The 22,469-nt window shown below is 36.7% G+C and overlaps 1 protein-coding gene across 1 annotated transcript; it reads left to right on the plus strand.

Annotated features, from left to right (window-relative positions):
- The first annotated feature begins 516 nt into the window (after window positions 1-516).
- Window positions 517-21,678, plus strand: necab1 (N-terminal EF-hand calcium binding protein 1). Its single transcript, XM_089123321.1, has 13 exons — window positions 517-803; window positions 2,091-2,115; window positions 2,922-3,030; window positions 5,115-5,140; window positions 5,642-5,739; window positions 10,418-10,558; window positions 15,686-15,803; window positions 16,258-16,334; window positions 16,836-16,889; window positions 19,349-19,461; window positions 20,816-20,893; window positions 21,023-21,114; window positions 21,214-21,678. Exons 1-13 carry the CDS (start codon window positions 717-719, stop codon window positions 21,240-21,242), a joined length of 1,047 nt encoding a protein of 348 aa, XP_088979447.1. The 5' UTR covers window positions 517-716; the 3' UTR covers window positions 21,243-21,678.
- The last annotated feature ends 791 nt before the right edge of the window (window positions 21,679-22,469 follow it).

Consider the following 22,469-nt stretch of genomic DNA (forward strand, 5'->3'; position numbering starts at 1 on the left):
AATAGTTAACATGTATAAAATTATAACATTTTGTATGTAGGCTAGCAACTCATCCTCGTTGTTCCAAACAGTTAGGCCTTTTGAGTAATAAGGTTTTTCATATTTTTATTACATTTTGTTGTGCTATAATCTTCCAACATTAGCCTCTATCCCAACACATTCTCACCCTAAGGCGTCACCTTTGACCATGCTTCAATATTTGACGTTTTAGGCGCCCTTTAGCGTCAGTTACATGACGCGATCCTACGGCGTTAGCTGTATATCCACACAAAAAAAAAAATCTTCATTTTTCTCTACTTGCATTCCTAAGTAAGCAAATTCTCCTATAACACTAATAACACAAATATGAACTTCATCTCGTAGTTTTGAGTTTTCCATTATTACATATATTCGCATCATTACAAACATGACAATGCATCGTAATTTTGCACGGTGAGAGAGTAACAAAATAATTTATCCCCGCTGAGACAGGTAGAGAGAAATGACTAGCATGATAACACACACCAAAGCGAATGTCATTGGTGCGTGTGTCACAGCATCAGGAGACCTGTGGCTCATCACTGGAGTACAGCGGGAGATTCGCTCCTTGCTTTCACGCGCATTAGAGCTACACACTGCGGAACGCGCGCTTCTTCACCCTGCACGCGCACTTGTTTGGATTAATTAAGCTTTATTGTAGCTGAAAGTTAGACAATTGTTTATCACGAGGAGTCATTATGGATTGCTCTGAAGAGGTGCAGTCACTGTCAGATGAAGCCAGCACTCCCATCGAGTTAAAGAAAGGAATGTCAATATTTTTGGATGTGAGTATTTAAATAAATATATTGTCTGATTGTGCGGAATTAATGTGCTGAACGATAAAATGAAAATGAAGACGTAAAATAACCTGTTGATGGATCCACAGTGCTATGAGGTTTGTGTTGAGTCCACTTGCAGATTGATTGACCTTTCATTTTAGCAGACCTCCTTTACCTCACGGTTCCCTTATCAAGGTTTATCTAGTTAATAACATAATCAATGGAGTATTTTTTCCTAACTTACATGGATAAGTTACATTTTCTTCATTATTGAGTGTTGAGTCTCGATTTGTGCTGCAACAATATTAGATTTTGTCGTAAACAACATGAAAGCATGGATCCATCCTGCCTTGTATAAACGGTTCAGGCTGCTTGTGTTGTAATGGTATGGAGGATATTTTCTTGGCACACCTTTAGCCCTTTAGTACCACATCTTAGTACGGAATGCATAGCCTACCTGAGCGGACCACTCTTCCCTGTATGATGACCACAGTGTACCCATCTTCTGATGGCTAATTCCAGCAGGATATTGCGCCATGTCACAAAGCTCAAATCATAATTGGTTTCTTGAATATGAAAATGACTCAAATTGCCTGTACAGTCACCAGATCCAAATCCAACTGATCACCTTTGGGAATCCGGTGAGATATATATATATATATATATATATATATATATATATATATATATAGTTGTTTCAGATTGGTCTTTATACTTATATAGATATTCATTGGCTATGATGCACTGGTCAGCACATTGCATTTTTATATTTACAGTAATTATGTTAATTAGCATATTGTTAATTCGTTTATTCACATTGACATTTAGTTATTAAATTGTCTCTTTTCTGCTCTATAATATCTTCTCAAAGACGTAGAACAGTTTGAATTGCTAATTAAATTGTAGTATGCTGTCTAAAGAGATTCCCCTGGGACGTGAGGTGTGTATTGTTAATTATCATACTGGAATAAGGAAGCACCGGTCTCTGACAGATTGGTGGCATAGTTTTATCACTCCTCTATGGAGGAAGCTATATTCAGCATCGTCTTGGCATGCCTATAGCACAGGACCATATTTAGAGTGTGAATATATTCTGGCTGTGATTTGGGACTTTATTCAACAGACTGCGATACAGTGCGCCTGGGTGTTCATATTCAACATAGCCATCATCACTTTTTCTTTCATCTCTGCTCTCTTTACTCAACCTAAATAATTTACTATGCTAGAGTCCCTTTACATGATACAGCATGATTTCTCCTGGCTATGAACTGATAATGCCCTGTTTACTTTCAGATACTGAGAAGAGCTGACAAAAATGGTAAGGCATTTTGTTGTTCACCTGCACAATAAACTGTTTGACTACATTACTCCATGCCTCAATATGTTTGAATGGTTGTCCATTTCCAGCCTATGCTGTTGCTCTGTTGTCATGGAAACAGTAGACCGTCCATACATTTCCTAATGATAGTCAATATTTTAGTAGAGCAATATGAAACAAATGTCACTGTGCTCCTCCCCTCTTATAGTTCAGAATTTAAAAAATACCATTGGTTTGCATTGGAATTCAACTCAGTTACTTTTCTTTGGCATCACTGTAAACAGTGATTTGCTGGTTCAACTTCAGTAAGTAACCTGGTTGCCTTAAAATCTTTGTAACAACACACACTTGGATTCTATCATGTCAGTCAATATAATATTAATGCACAATAGAGCCGTATGATTTTTGCGGATCATTTTCCCTCTTCCTCATTCTGCATTTTCTATCATATTGTGTATTAGTAGGTGTATAGCACACCACATGTGCAGCATATTTATTCTATTTTAAGTATAGCCGGCCGTGACTCACCTGTCACCGTTTGTTTAAAAACCTCTGGGCGTCTGCACCAACTAACACGAGCCCTCAGCTATGTCGCAAACATTATCTTGTGACGTATGTGTGCATGTTTTTCCCCAAACACCTGCGATCTGATGTGCATGAGCTAAATTCTCATAGCCTGAAGGATGATTGACTTTACTTTCTTTCTCATTTATAGATTCAACACTCTGTTTATTAAACCTGAAATACTTTTAAGAGTTATATTTAGTTTTTTAAGGCACATTTTAACCACATTTTCCTCTCAAAAGATGATGGGAAGCTGTCCTTTGATGAGTTCAAGGCTTATTTCTCAGATGGTGTTCTGTCAGGAGATGAATTAAAGGAGCTTTTCCATACAATTGACACTCATAACACAGAGTAAGTATTGCTGTTTGTCATTCACATATGCACATGACAATAAAACCTATACAGCTATAGACCTCCAACCATATAGACTTCATATAGACCACCCAGCAGCAACTCTGTCCTGATGATGTCATTACAGCGTCTGCTGTGAGTAACATTCACTGAGGGCGAGGGTGAGGGTGAGGGTGCGCTGTCTCTCAAACACGACGGACTCTTGTCAGACTGATTCTTATCGTGCCTCTGGCTTGTTAGACACAGCCACGTCAATGGTCCTTGTGGAGAGATAAAGCAATTTGGTTTCAGTGAGATTATCTTGAATGAAAATGAAAGGGTTTTAACTTGTTGAGAAATAATGCATGACATGGAAAAATTTCAAGTATGTTTTTTTTGTTAGAGAAAATAACTAATACATTTAAAAGAAATAGTTCAATAAAAAAATTATATGTAGCCCAATATTTATATGTCTATGTAGTGATTAAGTCTGTGTAGAATTTGTTATGAGCAGATTATTATCTTCCATTCACCTCCTTGCGGAATGATTCCATGTCACTTAAAGTCATCTTGGTTTCCATAGCAGCAGCTCTCCTGGCTGGTACTTGCTCCCTTTGTAGTAGGTGTTTGATGAGAATGTGCTTCTGATTTTATTTTCAATTCATTGTGTGGCCGGGGCAGATTTGGTTTGATGTAGAATTTCAAAGGAAAAATCACTTTCCTGTGCCAACATTATGGTTGGCTCTTGCCCTTAGCACAATTGGTTTTGGCCAAGCATCAATTATTCATTATGACAGGTAATAATCATAAGTGTAAATTAAGTAACAATTAGAAAAGTGACAATTATTTGAAATCGTGTAAGATTAGGGGTCTTGCATTTATTCTCTCATGGACATTGATTATCTCAATTTATCGGAGTTAACCTGGAAGGAGAACTCTTTCAAAACATTTTCTCAGCAGAATTCATTATTCGTTATTATCCAGTATTAAAGTCTAATTTTTTGATGTGAAAGGAGCTCAGGGTTTTATGCAAATGTAAAAAACTAAACTTTGATAATGGTTTTATCCCATTTTAAAGATAATTTCAATCCCTGTTTCACATTATGCTTTTTACTCTAATGTCTTGGGGGAGAGCAGAAATGTTACGAAATATGGAAATTATTGACAGTGCACTGCTGGTGGTAGTTAAGGCCTTATTGATGTGTTGTCTTTGTATGTTTATCGAAGACTTTACCTCCCGCAATGAGGTCTGGCTCAGTCAGTAGCAGTTCAGCTTTGACACCAAGCCCTCTGTGGTTTATCCAAGTCTAGCAATAGTTATTTTTTCCTCTAGAGCCATTTTAAGAATTTTGTTGTTAAATTTGAGTTCTCCTGGGAAAAAAAAAAAACGTCGCGGAACTATGCACTGCTCTAGACTGCAGAAATCCAAAGAATCCAGTCATTGCTTCTACAATTGCCAAATGCTGAAAATTTTTCAGCCTCTGTGCTGGAAAAATGATTAAAAGCGCTAATCACTGTCACTGTGTGAAGCTAATAGAAATTGCTGTTTAATTTGGCATATTTCTCTTGATAAAAATGCTAATTGATGTTTAGTGCAGAAGTAAAGTAAAACACATTTTGTACCTTTCAACCAATTTGCATGTTCCCATTTATCACTACATTATGGATTCATAAGAATACTGAAGGCAAGAAAAATACTGATCTGAAAATATTATATAAATATTTTATATGTGGACTGTTTAGTGTGAATGACCCTTCAAAGTCTGAAAATCACAGTAGGAAAGTTTATTCTATGCATTGGGACACATTACATTCTGACTTTTTGTATTCTCAGCCTGTAAGATGATGACTTTTCCTCACAGCATTGAACCTCTAATTAGAGCAGGGTTGAGACATGGAGTTGACAGTGTTTGCCTGGTGGCTGTTATGTAGTGTTAGAGTCTGGTTGTCTTAAGATGACCCGCTCTCATTAGGCAAACATCGCACTCCCAAAGGACCTGCCTTTGAGCAAAATCACCACAGAAGATTAGATCACATTTAGATGCTAGTCACATGTCTTTTAACTGGAAATGAAATTAACATGTCTGTTTATGGTCTTCTTGCAGGAATGTGGACACGGATGAGCTGTGTGGTAAGACTTAACATTTGATTTTTCAGCACATATTGATGACATATTGTAATGTTTAGTGGTAATCCAGTTCAAGTTGCATGATCATGATCGAAATAACAATGAAACTCAACATGACTCTGACATGAATAGTATTTTTTCAAAAATATCTTACATATCACCCCATACTTTTGAAAGGTAGTATATATTAAACTTTTACAATTAAGTGAAGTGAAGAAGATAACTAATGAACTAAAGTGTACACATTATGTTTATATGTACATTTTGCATGGGGTATATGCAATGCATGCACAAATATTAAAGTAGATCTCAGATGCTAATTTGCTTTGAAGAGTAAGAATATATTCTAGAGAAAATCAAATGATATGCTAATGCATAAATATATAACAAAATAACAAAATATGACATTATTTAAATTGACGTTTTACAATTTGTGGATGTTTTGCTGATGCTTTTATGAAAACATTATCATTTGTATTTGAAATGGGTTTTCTTTTCTCTTAGAATACTTCTCTCAGCATCTTGGAGAATATGAAAATGTCCTTGCTGCGTTGGAAGACCTGAACGTATCCATACTGAAAGCCATGGACAAAACCAAGAAGGTGGGTTGCCTTCTTACCTCCTTTTTATTCAACAAATGGACATGATCTCCATTACATAGTTGACTGAAACTACTTATGAGAAAAGAAGGAAAATTGTTTTCTTGAACAATTTGTGGCTTTGTGTTGTGTATTTATCTGGGTATCCTGGCGGCTTTCAGTGTCGTATCATAATCGCTCACAGCATGTTCCCTGCATGGCCACTAATGCAGCCTTTAGATGTGTAATTTTCGTAATAAAGCTGTGGGAACTGTACTAGCTCAGACACACACAAACAACACAGCCTCTCTGTCCTCAACATGATTATGATGGTGATAAATAAGAAATGCGCTTTATTCATTTTTCATTATTCAGTTCCGATTTTTTTTAGATGTACCAGCTAAATTGAGTCTTATTTGTCAAGATAATATATAATAAATCTAACCAAAAATCTGATTAAAATCTCAAAATCAAACAATTATGTGACTGTTCTTTGAGGAACTTACCAAATTCGGTGTAGATCTTGTTCTTCACTAAGGGGTACAAAGAAGTTTGAAATAGCTAAACGATACTGTTTTTAAACAATCGAACATCTTTGCATTTATTTGGAACAAAAGCAACAATTTTAATTAGGATGAATCATATAATTGTTAACTAAAACTATTAACTATTTATTTAAAAAAAACAGTCCGTTATGACGCTTGATGTTGCAAACTGGTATTTCTTATCATATTATTTTAATTTATTATCTTTATCATAAACACATTGGTTTGTAATGCAATAAAATAGAATACTTTTATTGTCATTGAACAACAAATTTTTGTGTACTTTGTTATTCTAGTTATTTACCTGTAGGATGGAAACAAAGTGACAAATATTTTTCTCACACTAAATTGCTAGAAAAACTACACTATTTTGTTATACTCTCACATACCTGAGTAATATATTTAGTAATGTCGATAGTTTGGTGTTGTAACTTTCCAACATTGGCCTCAATTTCCATCAAATGTTCATATAAAAAGATTGAAAAGTTTTTAGATTTACTGTAAGCTATGATTTATGTACAATAATTACTTGATTGTCACAGTCATTTTCTCCAAAAAAAAAGACTATTTGAGCTTAGTTATTGCACCACAATAAATATTACCTTCAAAACAGTTGAACTCCATATTTTAAAATACCACATCTCTCATGTGACATGCATAATTCCCACTCACACATGTATTAACTGAGTCATTGGCTGCTGTCTTACTCGTATAGATGTCCAACATTGGTGGTGGTTTTCAGCACAGTCTGAGCATCTGATATCAGTAATCAGCACAGTCCAGTCACGCTGACCATTAGAAGATTGCACAGGTACGAGATGCGTGCTTCAGTTCCAGCTGAGCCATTTAAAAGACACTTTCTGCTGCCTTGCACAGATAATGAATTATCCAAGCAAGCACTGACTCCAGGCCCAGCAGACATGGCACTTAATGCACGTGAGCGTCTCAGAAATTGAGTCGTCGGCATGAAGGGCAGTGCTGTATCATTTCATTATGCCTCTTTGATTAGTGAGGAAGACAGAGGAAGTGAAACACGATTAATGAGTTCATTGAGACTTTTTTTGTGAAAGATTACTGACATTTGCTTCCACGTTTTATCATAAATCTTTAAACCACCAGCCATGAGCAATAAGCAAAGGATCAGTAAAAACAAATGTATTGCAATCTGGAAATTGAGCTAGACCAATGAAAAGGCCTTTCTGAAAAATGACAGTAATCAAGACGGTATGACAAATGGATGGATGACAGTTTGAGGAAGGGACGGAGCTGGGCGATGCGACGTAGAAGAAAGAATGCTGATTTAGTAATAGTATTAATATGAGCCTGGAAAGAGAGAGAGGATTACAACAAGATTTCTAACAGTACTAGACGGTTTAAGGTGAGAGCCAGCAATCTCACAGATGAGTGATGGAGGTCCAGTTAGAATAATCTCAGTTTTGTCCATGTTAAGTTTTAGAAAAGTTGAATGAAGCCACTCTTTTATTTCATGCACACAAGCATTATCTTGTCTTAGAATATGCAGAATAAATACAGTAATTCAAAGTTTTATAACAGTAATATTGTCAAATATTACTACAATATACAATAGCTTTTTCCTCTTTTAATATAGTTTAATTTTAATTATGTAAATCATTCATGTGTGTCTGTGTATATATATGTAGTGTAATAACAAACCATCAGGAGCCACATTTCTTTGATCTTTCTATTCACACCACTTGATAGTGTGTACATCTCTAATGCATGAGCTCCATTAGTCATGAGCAACAACAGATAGTTATGTTGTATGGCAACAGATAGCGTTGTGTTTATTGAATAGGGCCATGAGTGGGTGCGCAAACCAGCTGCCGGGATTCGTGTGGTCTCTACCCTCAGGCCACCTCTATAAACAGCAACCACACTTCTGAATATCATACTGTGGGTGCTCGTATCATCCAGATAATCTTGCCTTCAGTTTACAGGTAGAGTTAAGACAGATTAATAGCTGAAATATATATATATATAAAATGTTTTTATATTTTATGATTTTATCTCCAGATGTTTTCATAAGGATGACATCTTTTTAACATGGATTGCGTACCTTAGTTATTGGAAACAATAGAGTTGAGTGCGAGTGTGTGTATATATCATTACAACAAGATTGTCTGTTGTGTAAACTGATGAAAATGTCAGCCACAAGCACTGGCACTGGAAGGAAAGATTAACTATGTGTGCTGCTTGTTAAACATCTACAGGTTATAGAACTGTGAATCATGCTGTTGGTTATTCTGAAGGTCTGTCCATTTAACCCACTTTGTAAATACATGTGTGTTGGTCATTAATGTGTTGGATTTCCCTAGCTTATATGTCAACATCTTGAACGTGTTCATAACAGACGTGCAGCACCTGTTTCTTTATTGGATGCTCAGAAGAATTCGCTGAGGGATGTTCCCTAGCTTTAATAATGGCTTTTCTTATAGTGACAGAACATGGCTGCTCAGGCGCGCAACATAATTATACAGGCGGCTGTTGATTCCTAACGCTGAAAAACTGATGTACCACCCGCAAATAACATACCCCTGCAGCACCGCCTTTGAGACTATGGAATTGAGGCAAAATCACATTCAAAAAGATAAAAAGGGTTTCTGGCACTTCGGTTTGAGATGGCTTAGATATATTCTTAAAGGAGTAGTTCACTTTTTAAAAAACTTTTGCTGATCGTTTACTCACCCCCATGTCATCCAAGATGTCCACGTCTTTCTTTCTTCAGTCGAAAAGAAATTAAGGTTTTTGATGAAAACATTACAGGATTTTCTCCATATAATAGACTTCATTGGGAACCAAATGGTTCAAGGTCCAAATGAGAGTTTCAGTGCAGCTTCAAAGGGCTTTAAACGACACCAGACGATGAATATGGGTCTTATCTAGGACCCTTCGAGTCATGACTCAAAAAAAGATTTATTAATTTTGATGAACGAGTTTGAACATCCCAAGACGTCATATAACTGACATCTTTTGACCATACGTCAACATCCGCTTTTTTAGGGTACCCTTAAACGTCGGTTAGATGACGTTATCGGATCCTAACCCTACCTCAGACCTAAACCTACCCCTAAACCTACCTCGTCACCTAACTGACGTTAAAGGTAAAGCGTCAGTTGTATGACGGCCCGGGATCGTCAACTAACCAACGTTTAAGGGTACCCTAAAAAGGCGAATGTTGACGTATGGTCAAAAGACGTCCCAAGACGTCAGAGGACTAGGGATGAGACTGTGTTAGTTTGAACAGGAGAGTCACAAACAGAGCAAGGCGAACATTTGTGTTTATAAAACTTAAACTTTTTTATTTATTATCAAGTCTTATCAAGTGAAACAATCACTCATTTAATAAATAAATAACAAAGTTTAAATTTTATAAGCTCAAATGCTCACCTTGCTCTGTCTGTGACGCACGTTTGTGACTCTCCTGTTCGAAATCATTCATCAAAATGACCTTAATTTCTTTTCCACTGAAGAAAGAAAGACATGGACATCTTGGATGACATGGGGGTGAGTAAATTATCAGCAGTTTTTTGAAAAGTGAACTACTCGTTTAAAGGTACACTATGTAACTTATGGCCCTCTAGCATTAGCCTCTATGAATTTGCAAAAGACCATTGTGCTTCGGTTCTGCGTGACGGTGCTTACACAATATATAATGCTTTACAACGAACTCTGCTAGAGAGCTACATATGGCAATTTATCTGTTTAATAAAATACCTTACTCACCTGTAAAAACACCTCTCTGATGGTTACCACAAAAATATTAAGCAGCACAACTTTTTTCAACATTGATGATAATAAGATTGATGAGCAGCAAATCAGAATAATCTTATGATTTCTGAAGAATCATGTGACACTGAAGAATGGAGTAATGATTTTGCCTTCATAGGAATAAATTACATTTGAAAATATATTAATATAGACAATGGTTATTTGAAATTGTAATAATATAAAAAAAAAAAAAAAAACAGGAAAAAATCTTACTATTTGAATGGTATTATATATTTATTATACATGATATACTTCAATATGATTGAAACTAATACAATAAAATTAATATTCTGCCTAAAAGACCAGTGTATGTTTAAAGCCCATTCTACAGCAGCAATGACAATGAAAACTGTGCATTTAATCTGCAGGACTACCAGGAAGCCACGCATCTGGAGCAGTTTGTGACCCGTTTCCTGTTGAAGGAGACCACCAGTCAGCTCCAGTCTCTCCAGAGCTCTCTGGAGTGTGCCATGGAGACCACAGCTGAGCAGACCCGGCAGGAGAGGCAAGTGACACAGAATACACTTTTACATTTTATTAAATATACAATAGCTACAAAACATGTACCCAACAAGGAGCTAAGTGGATATTTTCAATCATTCTCTTTGTAAGCTGAATGTCATGCTTGCACTGGGGATTTTCAGAGATAGCAGAGCAGAACAAGCGCTGAAAGCATTACACCACTGAGAAATGTTCAACTTTAAGCAAATCCAATATTACAATACTTTCTTCAGATTTAAAATGCCAATTGATGCTTCCATTGAGGCTAAACTGTAAAAAGATGTAAGATGTATTCTCACAACTGTACTCAGATAACTTTGATAACTATTGACCAGATAACTATTGACCATGTCCTGAAAGCAATCACACACTCCAAAATCATCAGACCCTAGCATTTCACTGAGTGGATTTCTTCTGCACCAATGGACATGCAGAGTCCCCTCAGATTTAAACACACCATTTCACTTTGCAACATTCATGTAGACAGCCCTTGTGCACTGACTCAAGCAAAAAGGATTATGTGCACAGTCATCCTTGGGACTGAATTTCTAGAGCATCTACGGCATTAATTGTTAATAGACCAGGTGAGCAGCAGACTGACGACCAAGGCTTTAGTTTGTGTGCAGAAAGGGGACAAATACCATTTTAAACTGTCACCGAATGTGTGTGTGTCTGTGTTGCAGTTGATTAGCAGCTCATTTTAAGCTCTCAGTGCCTGCGTTTACGTGCAGAGGAGGGTCTGCTGCATGGCCCACTGTGGGGGTCAATAGAGCGCAGAATTTAGAATGCAAAATTAGCTGTTTTATTCCAGCACCTGGATGATTGCATGCTATAGGGCTGCATGCCTGTGTGTGTGTGTGTGTGTGTCATAATGTGCCCATTACCTCCCCTCCCTCTCAGTATGCAGCAGCTGTGCTGTTCCACTCACCTTACGATCTCACGAAAATTACCGGGACCAGCTGGCATAAAGAAATGATGGTTTTAAAAGGACGTGAAATTGGTTGTTTCTCGTGTTTTAACGCGTTATACTTTCCAAATGTGTGTTCAATAGATCAGAATTATTATAACTGTGGTTACAATTATTCATGAGACCATACAATGCATTATAAGGGCATAATTAATGCATTAAAATACATTATATATAAAGGATTGTTACCAAAATTTGGACAATTTAAAGTTAAATTATTTCCCTGTAAAAAATAGAGATAAAGATTTGTTATTACAACATTTTTTTTCTTTTTTCAAATCAACTTAGATCCTTTATGTGGTCCAGAAAACATATTGTATTGAGTTTATCTTGATTAAAGGTGCAAAACGCAAGAGTTGCAGAACTACGCCCCCTCTGGCGACAAGCGAAACTGCAACCAGAGGTGTGCGCGCTCATGGATATCACACACACGCACGTTTGCGCGAGCTGTTCATAACCATCGGGAATATCAGCCGCACACATCTTTTGTTACAGTCATAATGAGGTAATAAAGTTATAAATCTGCAAGTCATTTAAAATATATGAAAGGAAAGGCATTTGAGTAAATTAAACGGGGGGTAGTAAAAAACTTCGGTTTTTGTTTCCATCTATCTCCATGTTGAACTGTTTTATGTGCTTACTGTATCCACTTATGTGTGTATTATTATGGAAACACGTTCTAACACTTTATCTACTCTATTATCTTTATAATTTTTGTGTTTATTTTATTTTTAAAAAGGACATGTACTGCGTTAGATTAAACAATAGCACTTGCATATTGTCCTATTCAGTTTAACTGCTTCTATTGTTCTCATTTGTAAAGCGCTTATTATATTATTATATGAAGCAAAACGAAGCATCAGGATTCTCCTTTTATATTCCATGGATGAAAGAAAGTCTTGCAGGTTTGATATGAGGGTGAACAAATAATGAAAAACATTTTTTTTTTTTTTTGAGTGAACTAACTCTTCTTTAAGGACAGAGCACATGTGTAACCTCATATCACCATGCATGCTTTTGTGTCACAGTTGACAGTGTTGAGTTCCATAACATTTTGTATTACTGTAAGTGTTTACACATTTTGAGCCTAAAGGCTTCTCATTGTGCGCTGGTCGAGAGGGATTGATTCCCACTGCGTTAGATGTGCTGAAAGTGGCTAGTGGCCAGAACAAATTGAGAGTGGTCCATTCTCTATTCTGTCTGAAGCGTCGAGTGAGGCTCTCTGAGGAGCAGCACCGCACACAGGGATGAAACGAGGGAGATGAGCTCAAATCTGAATCCAGACCTCACAGGAGCACTCTCCCTATTTACAGCACCATGCGGTGTGTGTATTCTGTGTGCAAAGAAGACCATTACCAGCTATTTGGAAGCAGCAGTACTGCTGATATAGCTTCACTTTTGTTTTTCACAGAGCATTATTTTCATTTACACTCCTTAAAGGTCCCCTGAGATGGGGTTATTTTATTATTTTATAATGTTTCCTGGGTTTTTAGATTAAATATAGTCATAATTTAGAAATAAAAGGCAATTTTCCTAGCCTGATTTTAGCCTCTGATTTTAATGCTCTGTTTGAAGGGGCGTGTCTGCTGTGGGATTCAGTGTAACCACCCTCTGCTGTGATTGGCTGACATGCTTACATAGCTATGTATTACATGTGAAACTTTCTCAAATACTTTTACTACAGCTATTATAGGTTTTTACTATTATTGGTATCGAGATCGTGAGAAGTTTTTGAAGTATTTAGTCTTCTAGTCTGTTGATCGCGAGAATGAAGATCTTATCTTTGTGATGCAGTTTCTGCACTCTCTCTAATGCTTTCACCAATGCAGACACGATGATGCACATATAAGAGCTTCATTGTGCAGTGTGCGTCATTGATTTCATAACGAGTTGTCCAGATAAATTCGCGCTGTGTGGAAAGATTGTTCTTTGATCGCTTTCTGTATAATTTGTTCAGAATTTAAATAAGATTGTTTTCATCTTACTAAAAGAAACGATGTGAAGTTGATATTTTAGTCACTGGCTTGACTTACTAATGCAAACAGTATTAAACGATTTTGAGAGAAAGATTAACTTACTTGTCTGAACTTGAACAATTGGACTACACATCAGAAATTGTTGCTTGGTAGCTCGATCGATTTATTTTCAGACGTTCATCGAGTTGAGGAAACAGTCGTCGGTGAAATGTTTGGACCATACAAAACTTTGGGAAGTTGTGTCGGCGCATTTCCAGAGAAAATAGATTTAACCCATTGTTTCTTCAGAGGCTCGGATGAAGGAACTAAAAAATACTTTTGTTCAATTTGTACATTCTCAAGGAAAATATCAAATCGCGCTCGCGCGTTTGTACTTCCCAGCTCATTTTCTCATGGGCGAGCCAAATTCTCCGGGTGGGCAAAGCAGAGAAAGGGGCGTAATATGACGTATAATAACGAGGAGATTCAAGATCAGCGCATCTGGGCTGCAGAGAAGAGAAAGATAGCTAAACTTGCACTTTGAAACCTGTTTTCAAAAGTTTGCGTTTTCAGGCACCCAAAACGCTGTTGGCGTGTAAATGAACCGCCAAAATGCATAGAAGTTTATTAACGGTGTCGTGTAAACAGCCCCAAGTGTATACACGCTTTATAAGAGGTGTCTGATCTCTAGAGAACGATTCCTTGCATTTTTCAGTCGGTTCATGCAGGTCTGTGGATGTGACTCCAACTGAGTTTAATCACCTGTGTGGCTTTGATTTTCTAGCTGAATTTCACCTGTGTGACTGTGGCTCTAGCAGATTTGCTGCTGATTTCAGTGTGCTGATGCAGATGTGAGCCATTTTTAGCCACGGAGGGTAAGTTCCCCTCAGGATGAGGGTTGTGCAGCAGTGTCTTTAGGGATAATGAGCAACCAACCGAGCTTTAATTTTGACACCTGCCTGCCTCTATTTATTTCATTGTCTCAGAGTTAAAATAGGCACAACATTCATCTGCTGCTGAGAACAGCTGAACTGATTAGATTTTGTATTATAATTTTTCACTCTCACAACCGAGTAGTAAAATGGTGTTCAGGTACAAAACATATGCCATGATTACTTTATCATAAAGAAAGGGGTAGTGTACAATCTGGTGGTGATTACTGCAAAATAAACCCTAACCAGATTATCAGGATCAAGTCTTGTATCATCCATATGGGTTAATTTTGACCGCTCATTCCACTTATGGCTATACTTGATGGATGGATGGATGGATAGATGGATAGATAGATAGATAGATAGATATAATCTATAGATAGATATCATCTTGTGTTGAGGCGGATATGATGATTCGAGAGATGTGAAAGTTGTTGTCCAGAGGCCCGTATAATAAAGAAAAACCTTTAAACACCATTACTGAAAAGAAATGAAATCCTGGTTAAAATACTACTGGCGTAAACCATCTACAAAGCAACCCTTCTGGAAGAAAATACGGAATAATCACGCTGACTTATTTTAATTGGTAGCATGAGGAGCAGGGCAGAAAGGTCTTGTGCAATCAAAGAGGCATCAGTGTCGTAATGTTTAAGAACTGTTTTGAAGATGGATGAAAATGTTGAAGCATCATTTGCATATTAATACTCTGTGTTTCTAATAATGCAATTCAATTAGATGCAATTGTATGAATGATATTAGCATAGGCATTTTCAGCTTTTACTGCAGGGAAAAGCCCTATAATGTAGGATTATAACAATTTTTAAAGGGAATAATCAACGTTATTATTGCTGATGGGTTTTGGAAGTATACATTTAGCCATATAACTCATCCCACACAATTTATACTATGGACATGAATGACTCATGGAGGTGTGCTATAGACCACTGAATCCGGGGCACTTGCCCTTGGGACTTTGGTGTTGGATCCCAGCACGCACGGCGTTTTACATTGTGTTACCTTACGCAGTACGAGAGAACCTCTCGTAAGAGAACGTACTCGGTTATGTACATTCACAGATGTTTAGGGAGTAAAATAGATACGTTTTCCCATGAAATTGTGTTGGTTGGCCATATGTGACACTAATGTTATAATTATTTTTGATCTCCCATGCCCTGGGCAGAATAATCAGAAGCTGATAATGATATGAGCGAGTGAGGAAAAAAATGTGTTTGTGTTTGCTTTTACACGTGTGTCTGTGTGTGCTGTCTCAATCACAGAAAGGGGCCCGTGAAGCCAGAGGTTCTGCCCATTCAGTGGTCAGGAAGGAGGTCTAATCGAAGACTTCAAAGGAATAACAGCTTGTCTCCAAACAACCCACTTCTGAACCTTGTCAATTCAGGTGATTATTCTCAGCAACAGTGTTCGGGAGGAAGAAAAGGGCACATACGCACACCCGGCAGACATCCAGCTGAGAGCAGATCTGGAAGGAAGTTTAGGTAGGAGGGAGTGTGAGAAAAGACTATCGGTGAGACCCAAGAGTCTACCTTTTAATGGGAACCAAATTATAATATTATTATAGTAATATAGATATTTTATGGATTTTTCCCACAATTTATTTAGTTGGCCTTATGTTTTAATTTTGACAGATCAAGTACACAATTTAGAAGAGTACATTTCAGGTGAAAAGCATCTTTGATTGTGCTCATTCCTCATGCAAAATAATGAAATGAGATATTTTTAATAAGTTAATTTAGATTCCAGTTCAATTACATTCAGTCAGAGACATATGGGAGTGACAAAAAGCAAGAGAAAAAGAGAGCTGTATTTGTGTGATGAAATGTGTGTTTCTGCAGGTCTGTATGAAGAGGACAACCAGTGGATAACTCAGGTCAACAGACTGCAAAAGCTGATCGACCGTCTCGAGAAAAAGGCAACACGCTACACACTTGATCTCATTATAATGCTAAATCAATATCTGTCATCACTCCTTCTCCTAATTCTGAGGCTACATCTCACAAATCCCACAACTATTTCACCCAAAATGCAAGAGAAAGCTTTCATAAACGCATGCACGCACACATACACACGTAGTTACTTTCTTTAATTTATGCTGATTACATTACATTGCAGTAATGAAAATCTAACCATTGAGAATAATGGGAATTGCAAAAGAATAAATTACAAGAATAATACCCATGTACTATGGTAATAAAAAGCTTATTTTGTTTTGCATTGGAAACAGCTATTTTTTATTGTAATGAGAATGAGATTATGCCACAGTACTTTGATGAGTGTGAGATTTTTTGCATTACAGTGATTTCCTTGTCATGCAATTTCTTTTGACTTTGGATGGAATTTCATCTTGGCATGTTGTCATGACTCATGAGATTCAAACACATGTGGAAAAACTAGCTTGTTTCTAAATTCATAGGAACTGCGTTTGGAGCCTGTGGAAGAAGAGGTGTTGGAGAGCACCACCAAATCAGTGAGTAATTTATGATCATCCTGTCTATTACCATTTTCCCAGAAAAGCATTCACACAGTGACCACAGACACATGTCATCTAGGAAACAGTGGGGATCTGAAAACTAGTTCCAAGTTATTGCTTTTCTCTGTCTATCACTCTTCCTCTCTCATTTGGCTCTGCCAATCTTTTTTGCGCAGAGAGCGTTTCTCTCAGGCTCACAAGATGTTGTTTTCAGACATTAAATAGGTGGTTTGTGTGTGATTCTGTGTTTGTGAAAGAGTTGCATCCGGACCCCTGTGGAGACTCGCTGTAAACACAGTGACTGCCGATGGAGGCACAATACAACATTATATTGGGCATGCTGAAGCATAAAATTACACACAAGAGCATAGTTTCTTTTTTAAAATAACACTTTCATCCTATTTCACATGATTCGAGAACATCCTTTTCACAAGCAAATGGAATCTTTCTGGAATTTCAAGCAGTCGGTTTATAATGAGCGATATTTCAAGTCTGATTCATTGCATTTATTATGTAGTCACGTTTTAATACATTCAAATGAGAAATCATTTATCTCTCTAATATCTATGAAACTCTATTTCATGGTTAAAGTTAAATAGCCTCTCGTCAATTTGTCATTTGTCAGACTGACACTCACTGTCACAAACTGTATGCATGGAATAACAATTTCAGCATCGCTAATGCATCTTTATCATTTCATCGCTTTGTTCATGCTCATTTAGCATTCAAGTCTCACTTGTTCACATGACAGATTATGTTCAGAGATCTCCTTGATATTATAAAGGAAACACTATGTACTTGACATAACATTCGTTTGTTGCAGATAAATATGGGAATAGTTTATCATGTAGTTTGGGAATAATTGCACAAAACAAAATGCAGTTTCCTCTATTTCTGTGTATAAAGATGTGTGAAAGATGGGAAATGACGCAATAGCAAAAGCACAGAGGTCCGAACTCTCATTTACTGTTCCCTTCAGCCACCTGTCAACAACCTATTTTATAAAAAGCATCTATTATAATGCATGACTTCATGGCTTTACCTGATGCTCAATGAGTCACAGCACCATTGGTGGAAATTTTTGTCTTCCCGCTTGTTTGATCCTCCTGGATTCAGTTTTTGGACCCCCTAATTCTGGAATATTGTTGATCTGACGTCTGGGACTCAGAAAGTCATGATCCAAAAAACAAAAACAAAAACTATTTTAAACATTGATAACAATAATAATATATGTTTCTTGAGTGCAAATTAGGATATTGGAATGATATCTGAAGGATCATGTGACACTGAAGACGATGATGAAAATCCAGCTTTGCCATCGCAGGAATTAATTTTTACATTTTAAAATATAAAAACAGAAAACGGTTATTTTAAATTGCAGTAATATTTCACAGTATTACACTCTTAGAAGAAAAGGTTCTATATAGACCTTATGCACCAGAGAAACGTGGGCGCCGTCATCTTTAGAATATTGTCTTTGAACTTCCGGTTCTGAATATTTCTATGGCATCGCTGTTGAGGAGTAATTAGGGTGAGGTTTTTACTTATTGTAGAGTTAACAAAAGTTATCATGAGCATTGTAATGTTTATCATAAGCATCGTAAAGCAGATGTCTTAACAAATGTCGAACGGGAATTTTTTTATGTGCAGTTCATTCACACCTATGCAAGATCGCTGTGGAAATACAAACCGGAAGTCAAAAGACAACGAGCGCAACGCTGAAAAGGGGCGGGGCTACATAAGGTCTACGAACCTTAAAAGGTTCTAAAGCGCTACGTATTGGGAACCCCTAAAATGTAATGCATGTGAATGATCACAAAATTCAAGATATGGGGGTTAAAAATGTAATTAAGCAATATCACACAAAGAGTGATATTTCAGTTTTTATCCTCCAAAAATCAGCATGATTTACTACTGCAGTTTAATAAACAACAACTTAATTACAACTACAAAATGTTGCAGAATAATGTAATATATGAATGAATAATAGCCTATAAAGAACCTTTGTGCCAAAAGGGTTTTATCTTCTCATTCTAGAATATTTTTTTAGCATAAAATGTTCTTTGGAGTTGAGTAAATAACTATATGCTTCATATATAGAACCCCAATGAACCCTTTTTTTCCCTAAGAGTGTACAGTTTTTATTGTGTTTTTAATTGAAATTGAAGAGACTTCTATAAAAAAAAAATCTTACCATCCCTACTGATATTTTATAATAATTGTATAATATTTCTCCTCTAGTGCTTCTCAACCCTTGACTCAGTTTTTGCTTATACTACCTATCTCTATTTAGGGAATATTGAATAAATAATCAGTCAGAATAACATCTTATGTACTGCAAGAGAAAACTGATCCAGGAGCAGTTTCGCACACTTTTATATAAATAACCCATGGTCATGAGGCATCTTTTCTGCTGTTCTCTGATGGGCTGCTCTCTTCTGTGACCTTCCTCCCAGCACATCCTGATCGTGCAGAGGCAGCTGTCCGTGCTGGAGGAGGACGTGGAGGAGTTTCGTCTGGCTCTCAGACAGTACACTGAAAGTGCCAGCGCCCAGACCGGCTGTCTCCAGTGAGTACACACTGCCGCTGCATCTGGGTTAATGTCTAGCTTTCTTTGGCCAGTTCTCCACATTAGGCAAATCAAGTATTTGGTATCCATGTGTTTAAACTCGATGAATCAGATATTTCAGTTTCTGGGTTTGTGGAGAACTGTCAATCTAGATGTTTTCCATGGTGGGTTTCTAGAACTTAAACAACATTTTATTGATAAGAATACAATGTACATAGGTTTTGTTTTGGTGGACTAGATCTACTACGCTGCTGCTGTAACATGCACATAAATATATGGAATATGATATTTGCTGTTGCAAGGACAATAGGGAGAATCAGATCTAGGCAGGTGGTGCTGGGGAAGGAGGGAGGCTAGGAAATTCCTATAGTAGTTAAACCAGTTCGGGACTGAAATAGAAAGGTTACATTGTTTGAACAAAAAGATTGAATAGTCATGCTGGATTTAGGAGAACCAATTTGCTGTGTACTGAGCTATGTATTTATTTCCATTAAAATCTAATTAAAATATTAAAGCTACAGCATCCAGTTTATCACGTGTCATAGCCTGTGTGAAATCAGCAAACTTATGGTCCGTGAATGAATTGCAGCTTGCTGCGAGCATGTGGCCGTGTGTTTAGAAGCCCTCAGTCCAGGTCTGACTTTTAACTAAATGTCAGTGATCACGTCAGGTAGCAGTAGATTTCTCTGGAACATTCTCCCAAAAAAAGTGAACCCCTTGTCTGGTTTAATCATGAGATATTTTTTTTCCTAATTGGCTAATTAACAATGGGTATGGCTTGGATGAAGAGTTCTACTTTAGCTTATTAGATAATTGACTTGCTTCAAGCTCGTCGGTTAAAACGACTCACTGAATTAAGGATTTGATAACTTACCAATATTCTCATTATTTTTAATGAAGGGAACGGTTCATCCAAAAATGATAATTCTGTCATCATTTAATCATTTTTTTCCAAAGCCGTATGAAGGTTTTCCTTCTGTGGAACACAAAATGAGATGTTTAGGAGAATGTTCAAGCTGCTATTTTCCATTCAGTGAAAGGAAATGTGGACTAGGTTTGTCAAGTTCAAAAAACATGAAATTATCAAATTTGAATTGTATTAAATTTGATCTTGTAGTGTCCTTCAAATGTTAATAGTGTATTTTAAAAAACAGCACTTGGAAGTGTACTTTGAAATAAAGTAAAACTTACCTAAAACTTTTAAATCATTATGTTTGAATAATATTTGTCTTGCTTTATTGAAGTATACTTGTTTTGATGTGTTGACTAACATAGTAAAGCACATGTAAATTAAAGTTGATTGTAATTTTTATTCCAGTAGGTTATTCAATATTACATTTATTTCTCTTGGCAGCGTTGCAGTTCAGCGGCTTGCCAATGAATCCCGCTTCATACTATACGAGTTCTGGGAGCAAAGCAACGTGTGGAAGAAGTAAGTCACTCCCTCATTTTCACTGATTCAAACCACTTTTCATACTACAATCCTAAATATTCCTTAATGCAATCAATAGTAAAAAATATTCAACACTGCCTGAAATGTGTTTTTGATTTCTATTTATAGTCATCTGCAAACCAATTACAGTAAAACCTTTCAGAGAGGCAATGTGGATTTCTTAGAGACGCCAGAAATGATGACGACTATGCTGGTTCCAGGTGAATTACATATAAATTCTCTCTTAAAATAATATAATATAATATTTTTTCAATATAATATATATATTTATAATATAAAGTGTTTTTTTTTTTCGAAAGCGTCATGGTGGGTCCTCAACAACAACTAAGATTTGTCGACTCCAGACATAATGAGAACCTCACAAGCCAAGACCGTCATCAGGAAGTGAGCACTTGCATTCATATTTGCTGTAGTGACTAGCACTTGCTTTCCATGTTGTTACATTATTAGCTCTATCAGTACTGTACTGTAAACTGTAGATAATGTCAAATAAAGCAATGAGATCTTTGTATTTATGATAGCACTCCAATCCCATCAGAGTTGCATAAGCTATGTTCATCTGTGGCGTGACAGTACATGTGTGCTGTCAGTCTGTCCGTCTCCTCACGTAGTGATGTCACTGTTCCTGAACACATCAGAGTCCCTGACACGGACGTTTCTTAAGTAGTTGAATAAAAATATTAAATCAATGTGATCAACCACAATTTTCGTTTAATGGTTTGCTAATGAAGGTATCAAGTGGTTAATAAAGTTTCTAAGCTGTACTGAATACTGAATTGTATTTTATTTAAGGTTTTTTTTAGGATTTTTCTTCATGTGGAGCTTCGAGATGGCGACAGTGTTTGAAAGCTCTCTTTGGTCCACTGAGAGAGAGAGAGAGAGAGCACTGATTGTGCTAGACTATTTCCCAGGGCCAGATGACTCATTGAGTCCTTTTATGACTCAATGCATCCATCTCTCAAGAAACAACACTGCCATCCAGTGGATGGAAAGGCTCGGGATTTCATGATTTTGTGCTCAAAAATTGGTCATTTTGTATTGACAAGCAAAATTTTACAAAAAATAAATAAATAAAAATACAGTGTGGTCCAATAGACTGAGACCTCTATTCAAAACGCTTAAAATATAAGCACCCCAGAAAAAAGGGCACTTTCTCTACAGGAACGAAAAGGGAAGGTGCTCAAGCCCCCTTTGATGTCGTTATGTGTGCACGTGTCTGGCTGAATGAAAGGAAATCTACAGGGTATTACTAAGGCTATTCCTGCCACATAATGAAAAATCATGCTTTTGTTTTGTAAATCACAAACTCGACATAAAAAGTCGAAATTATGACAAAAACGTCAAAATATTTTAAAATCCGATATTCCGATATATCGGCCGATATTTTTTTTTTTTATGAAATATTGTTGGATTTCACACACGTGTAAAAGAAAAGCTAACTTTTCTGCACAAGATACGTTTGATACTTTTTCTCTATGTCTAAATGTTCACTCCTCGCAAGTATAACTTACATTTTACAATGCAGGTACTGTAACTAGCGATATGCTAGTTATAA

This window comes from Pimephales promelas, chromosome 18 (genome assembly GCF_988280905.1).
Source record: "Pimephales promelas chromosome 18, fPimPro1.hap1.1, whole genome shotgun sequence".
NCBI classification, from domain to species: Eukaryota; Metazoa; Chordata; class Actinopteri; order Cypriniformes; family Leuciscidae; genus Pimephales; species Pimephales promelas.

What these genes read in the sequence shown, in the direction of transcription:
- necab1 (XM_089123321.1), top strand. Translation starts at nt 717, where the DNA reads ATGGATTGCTCTGAAGAGGTGCAGTCACTGTCAGATGAAGCCAGCACT. An exon ending in CCATGGACAAAACCAAGAAG is followed by an intron (nt 5,740 to 10,417) that starts GTGGGTTGCCTT and finishes TTTAATCTGCAG; the next exon opens with GACTACCAGGAAGCCACGCA. An exon ending in TGGAGAGCACCACCAAATCA is followed by an intron (nt 16,890 to 19,348) that starts GTGAGTAATTTA and finishes CCTTCCTCCCAG; the next exon opens with CACATCCTGATCGTGCAGAG.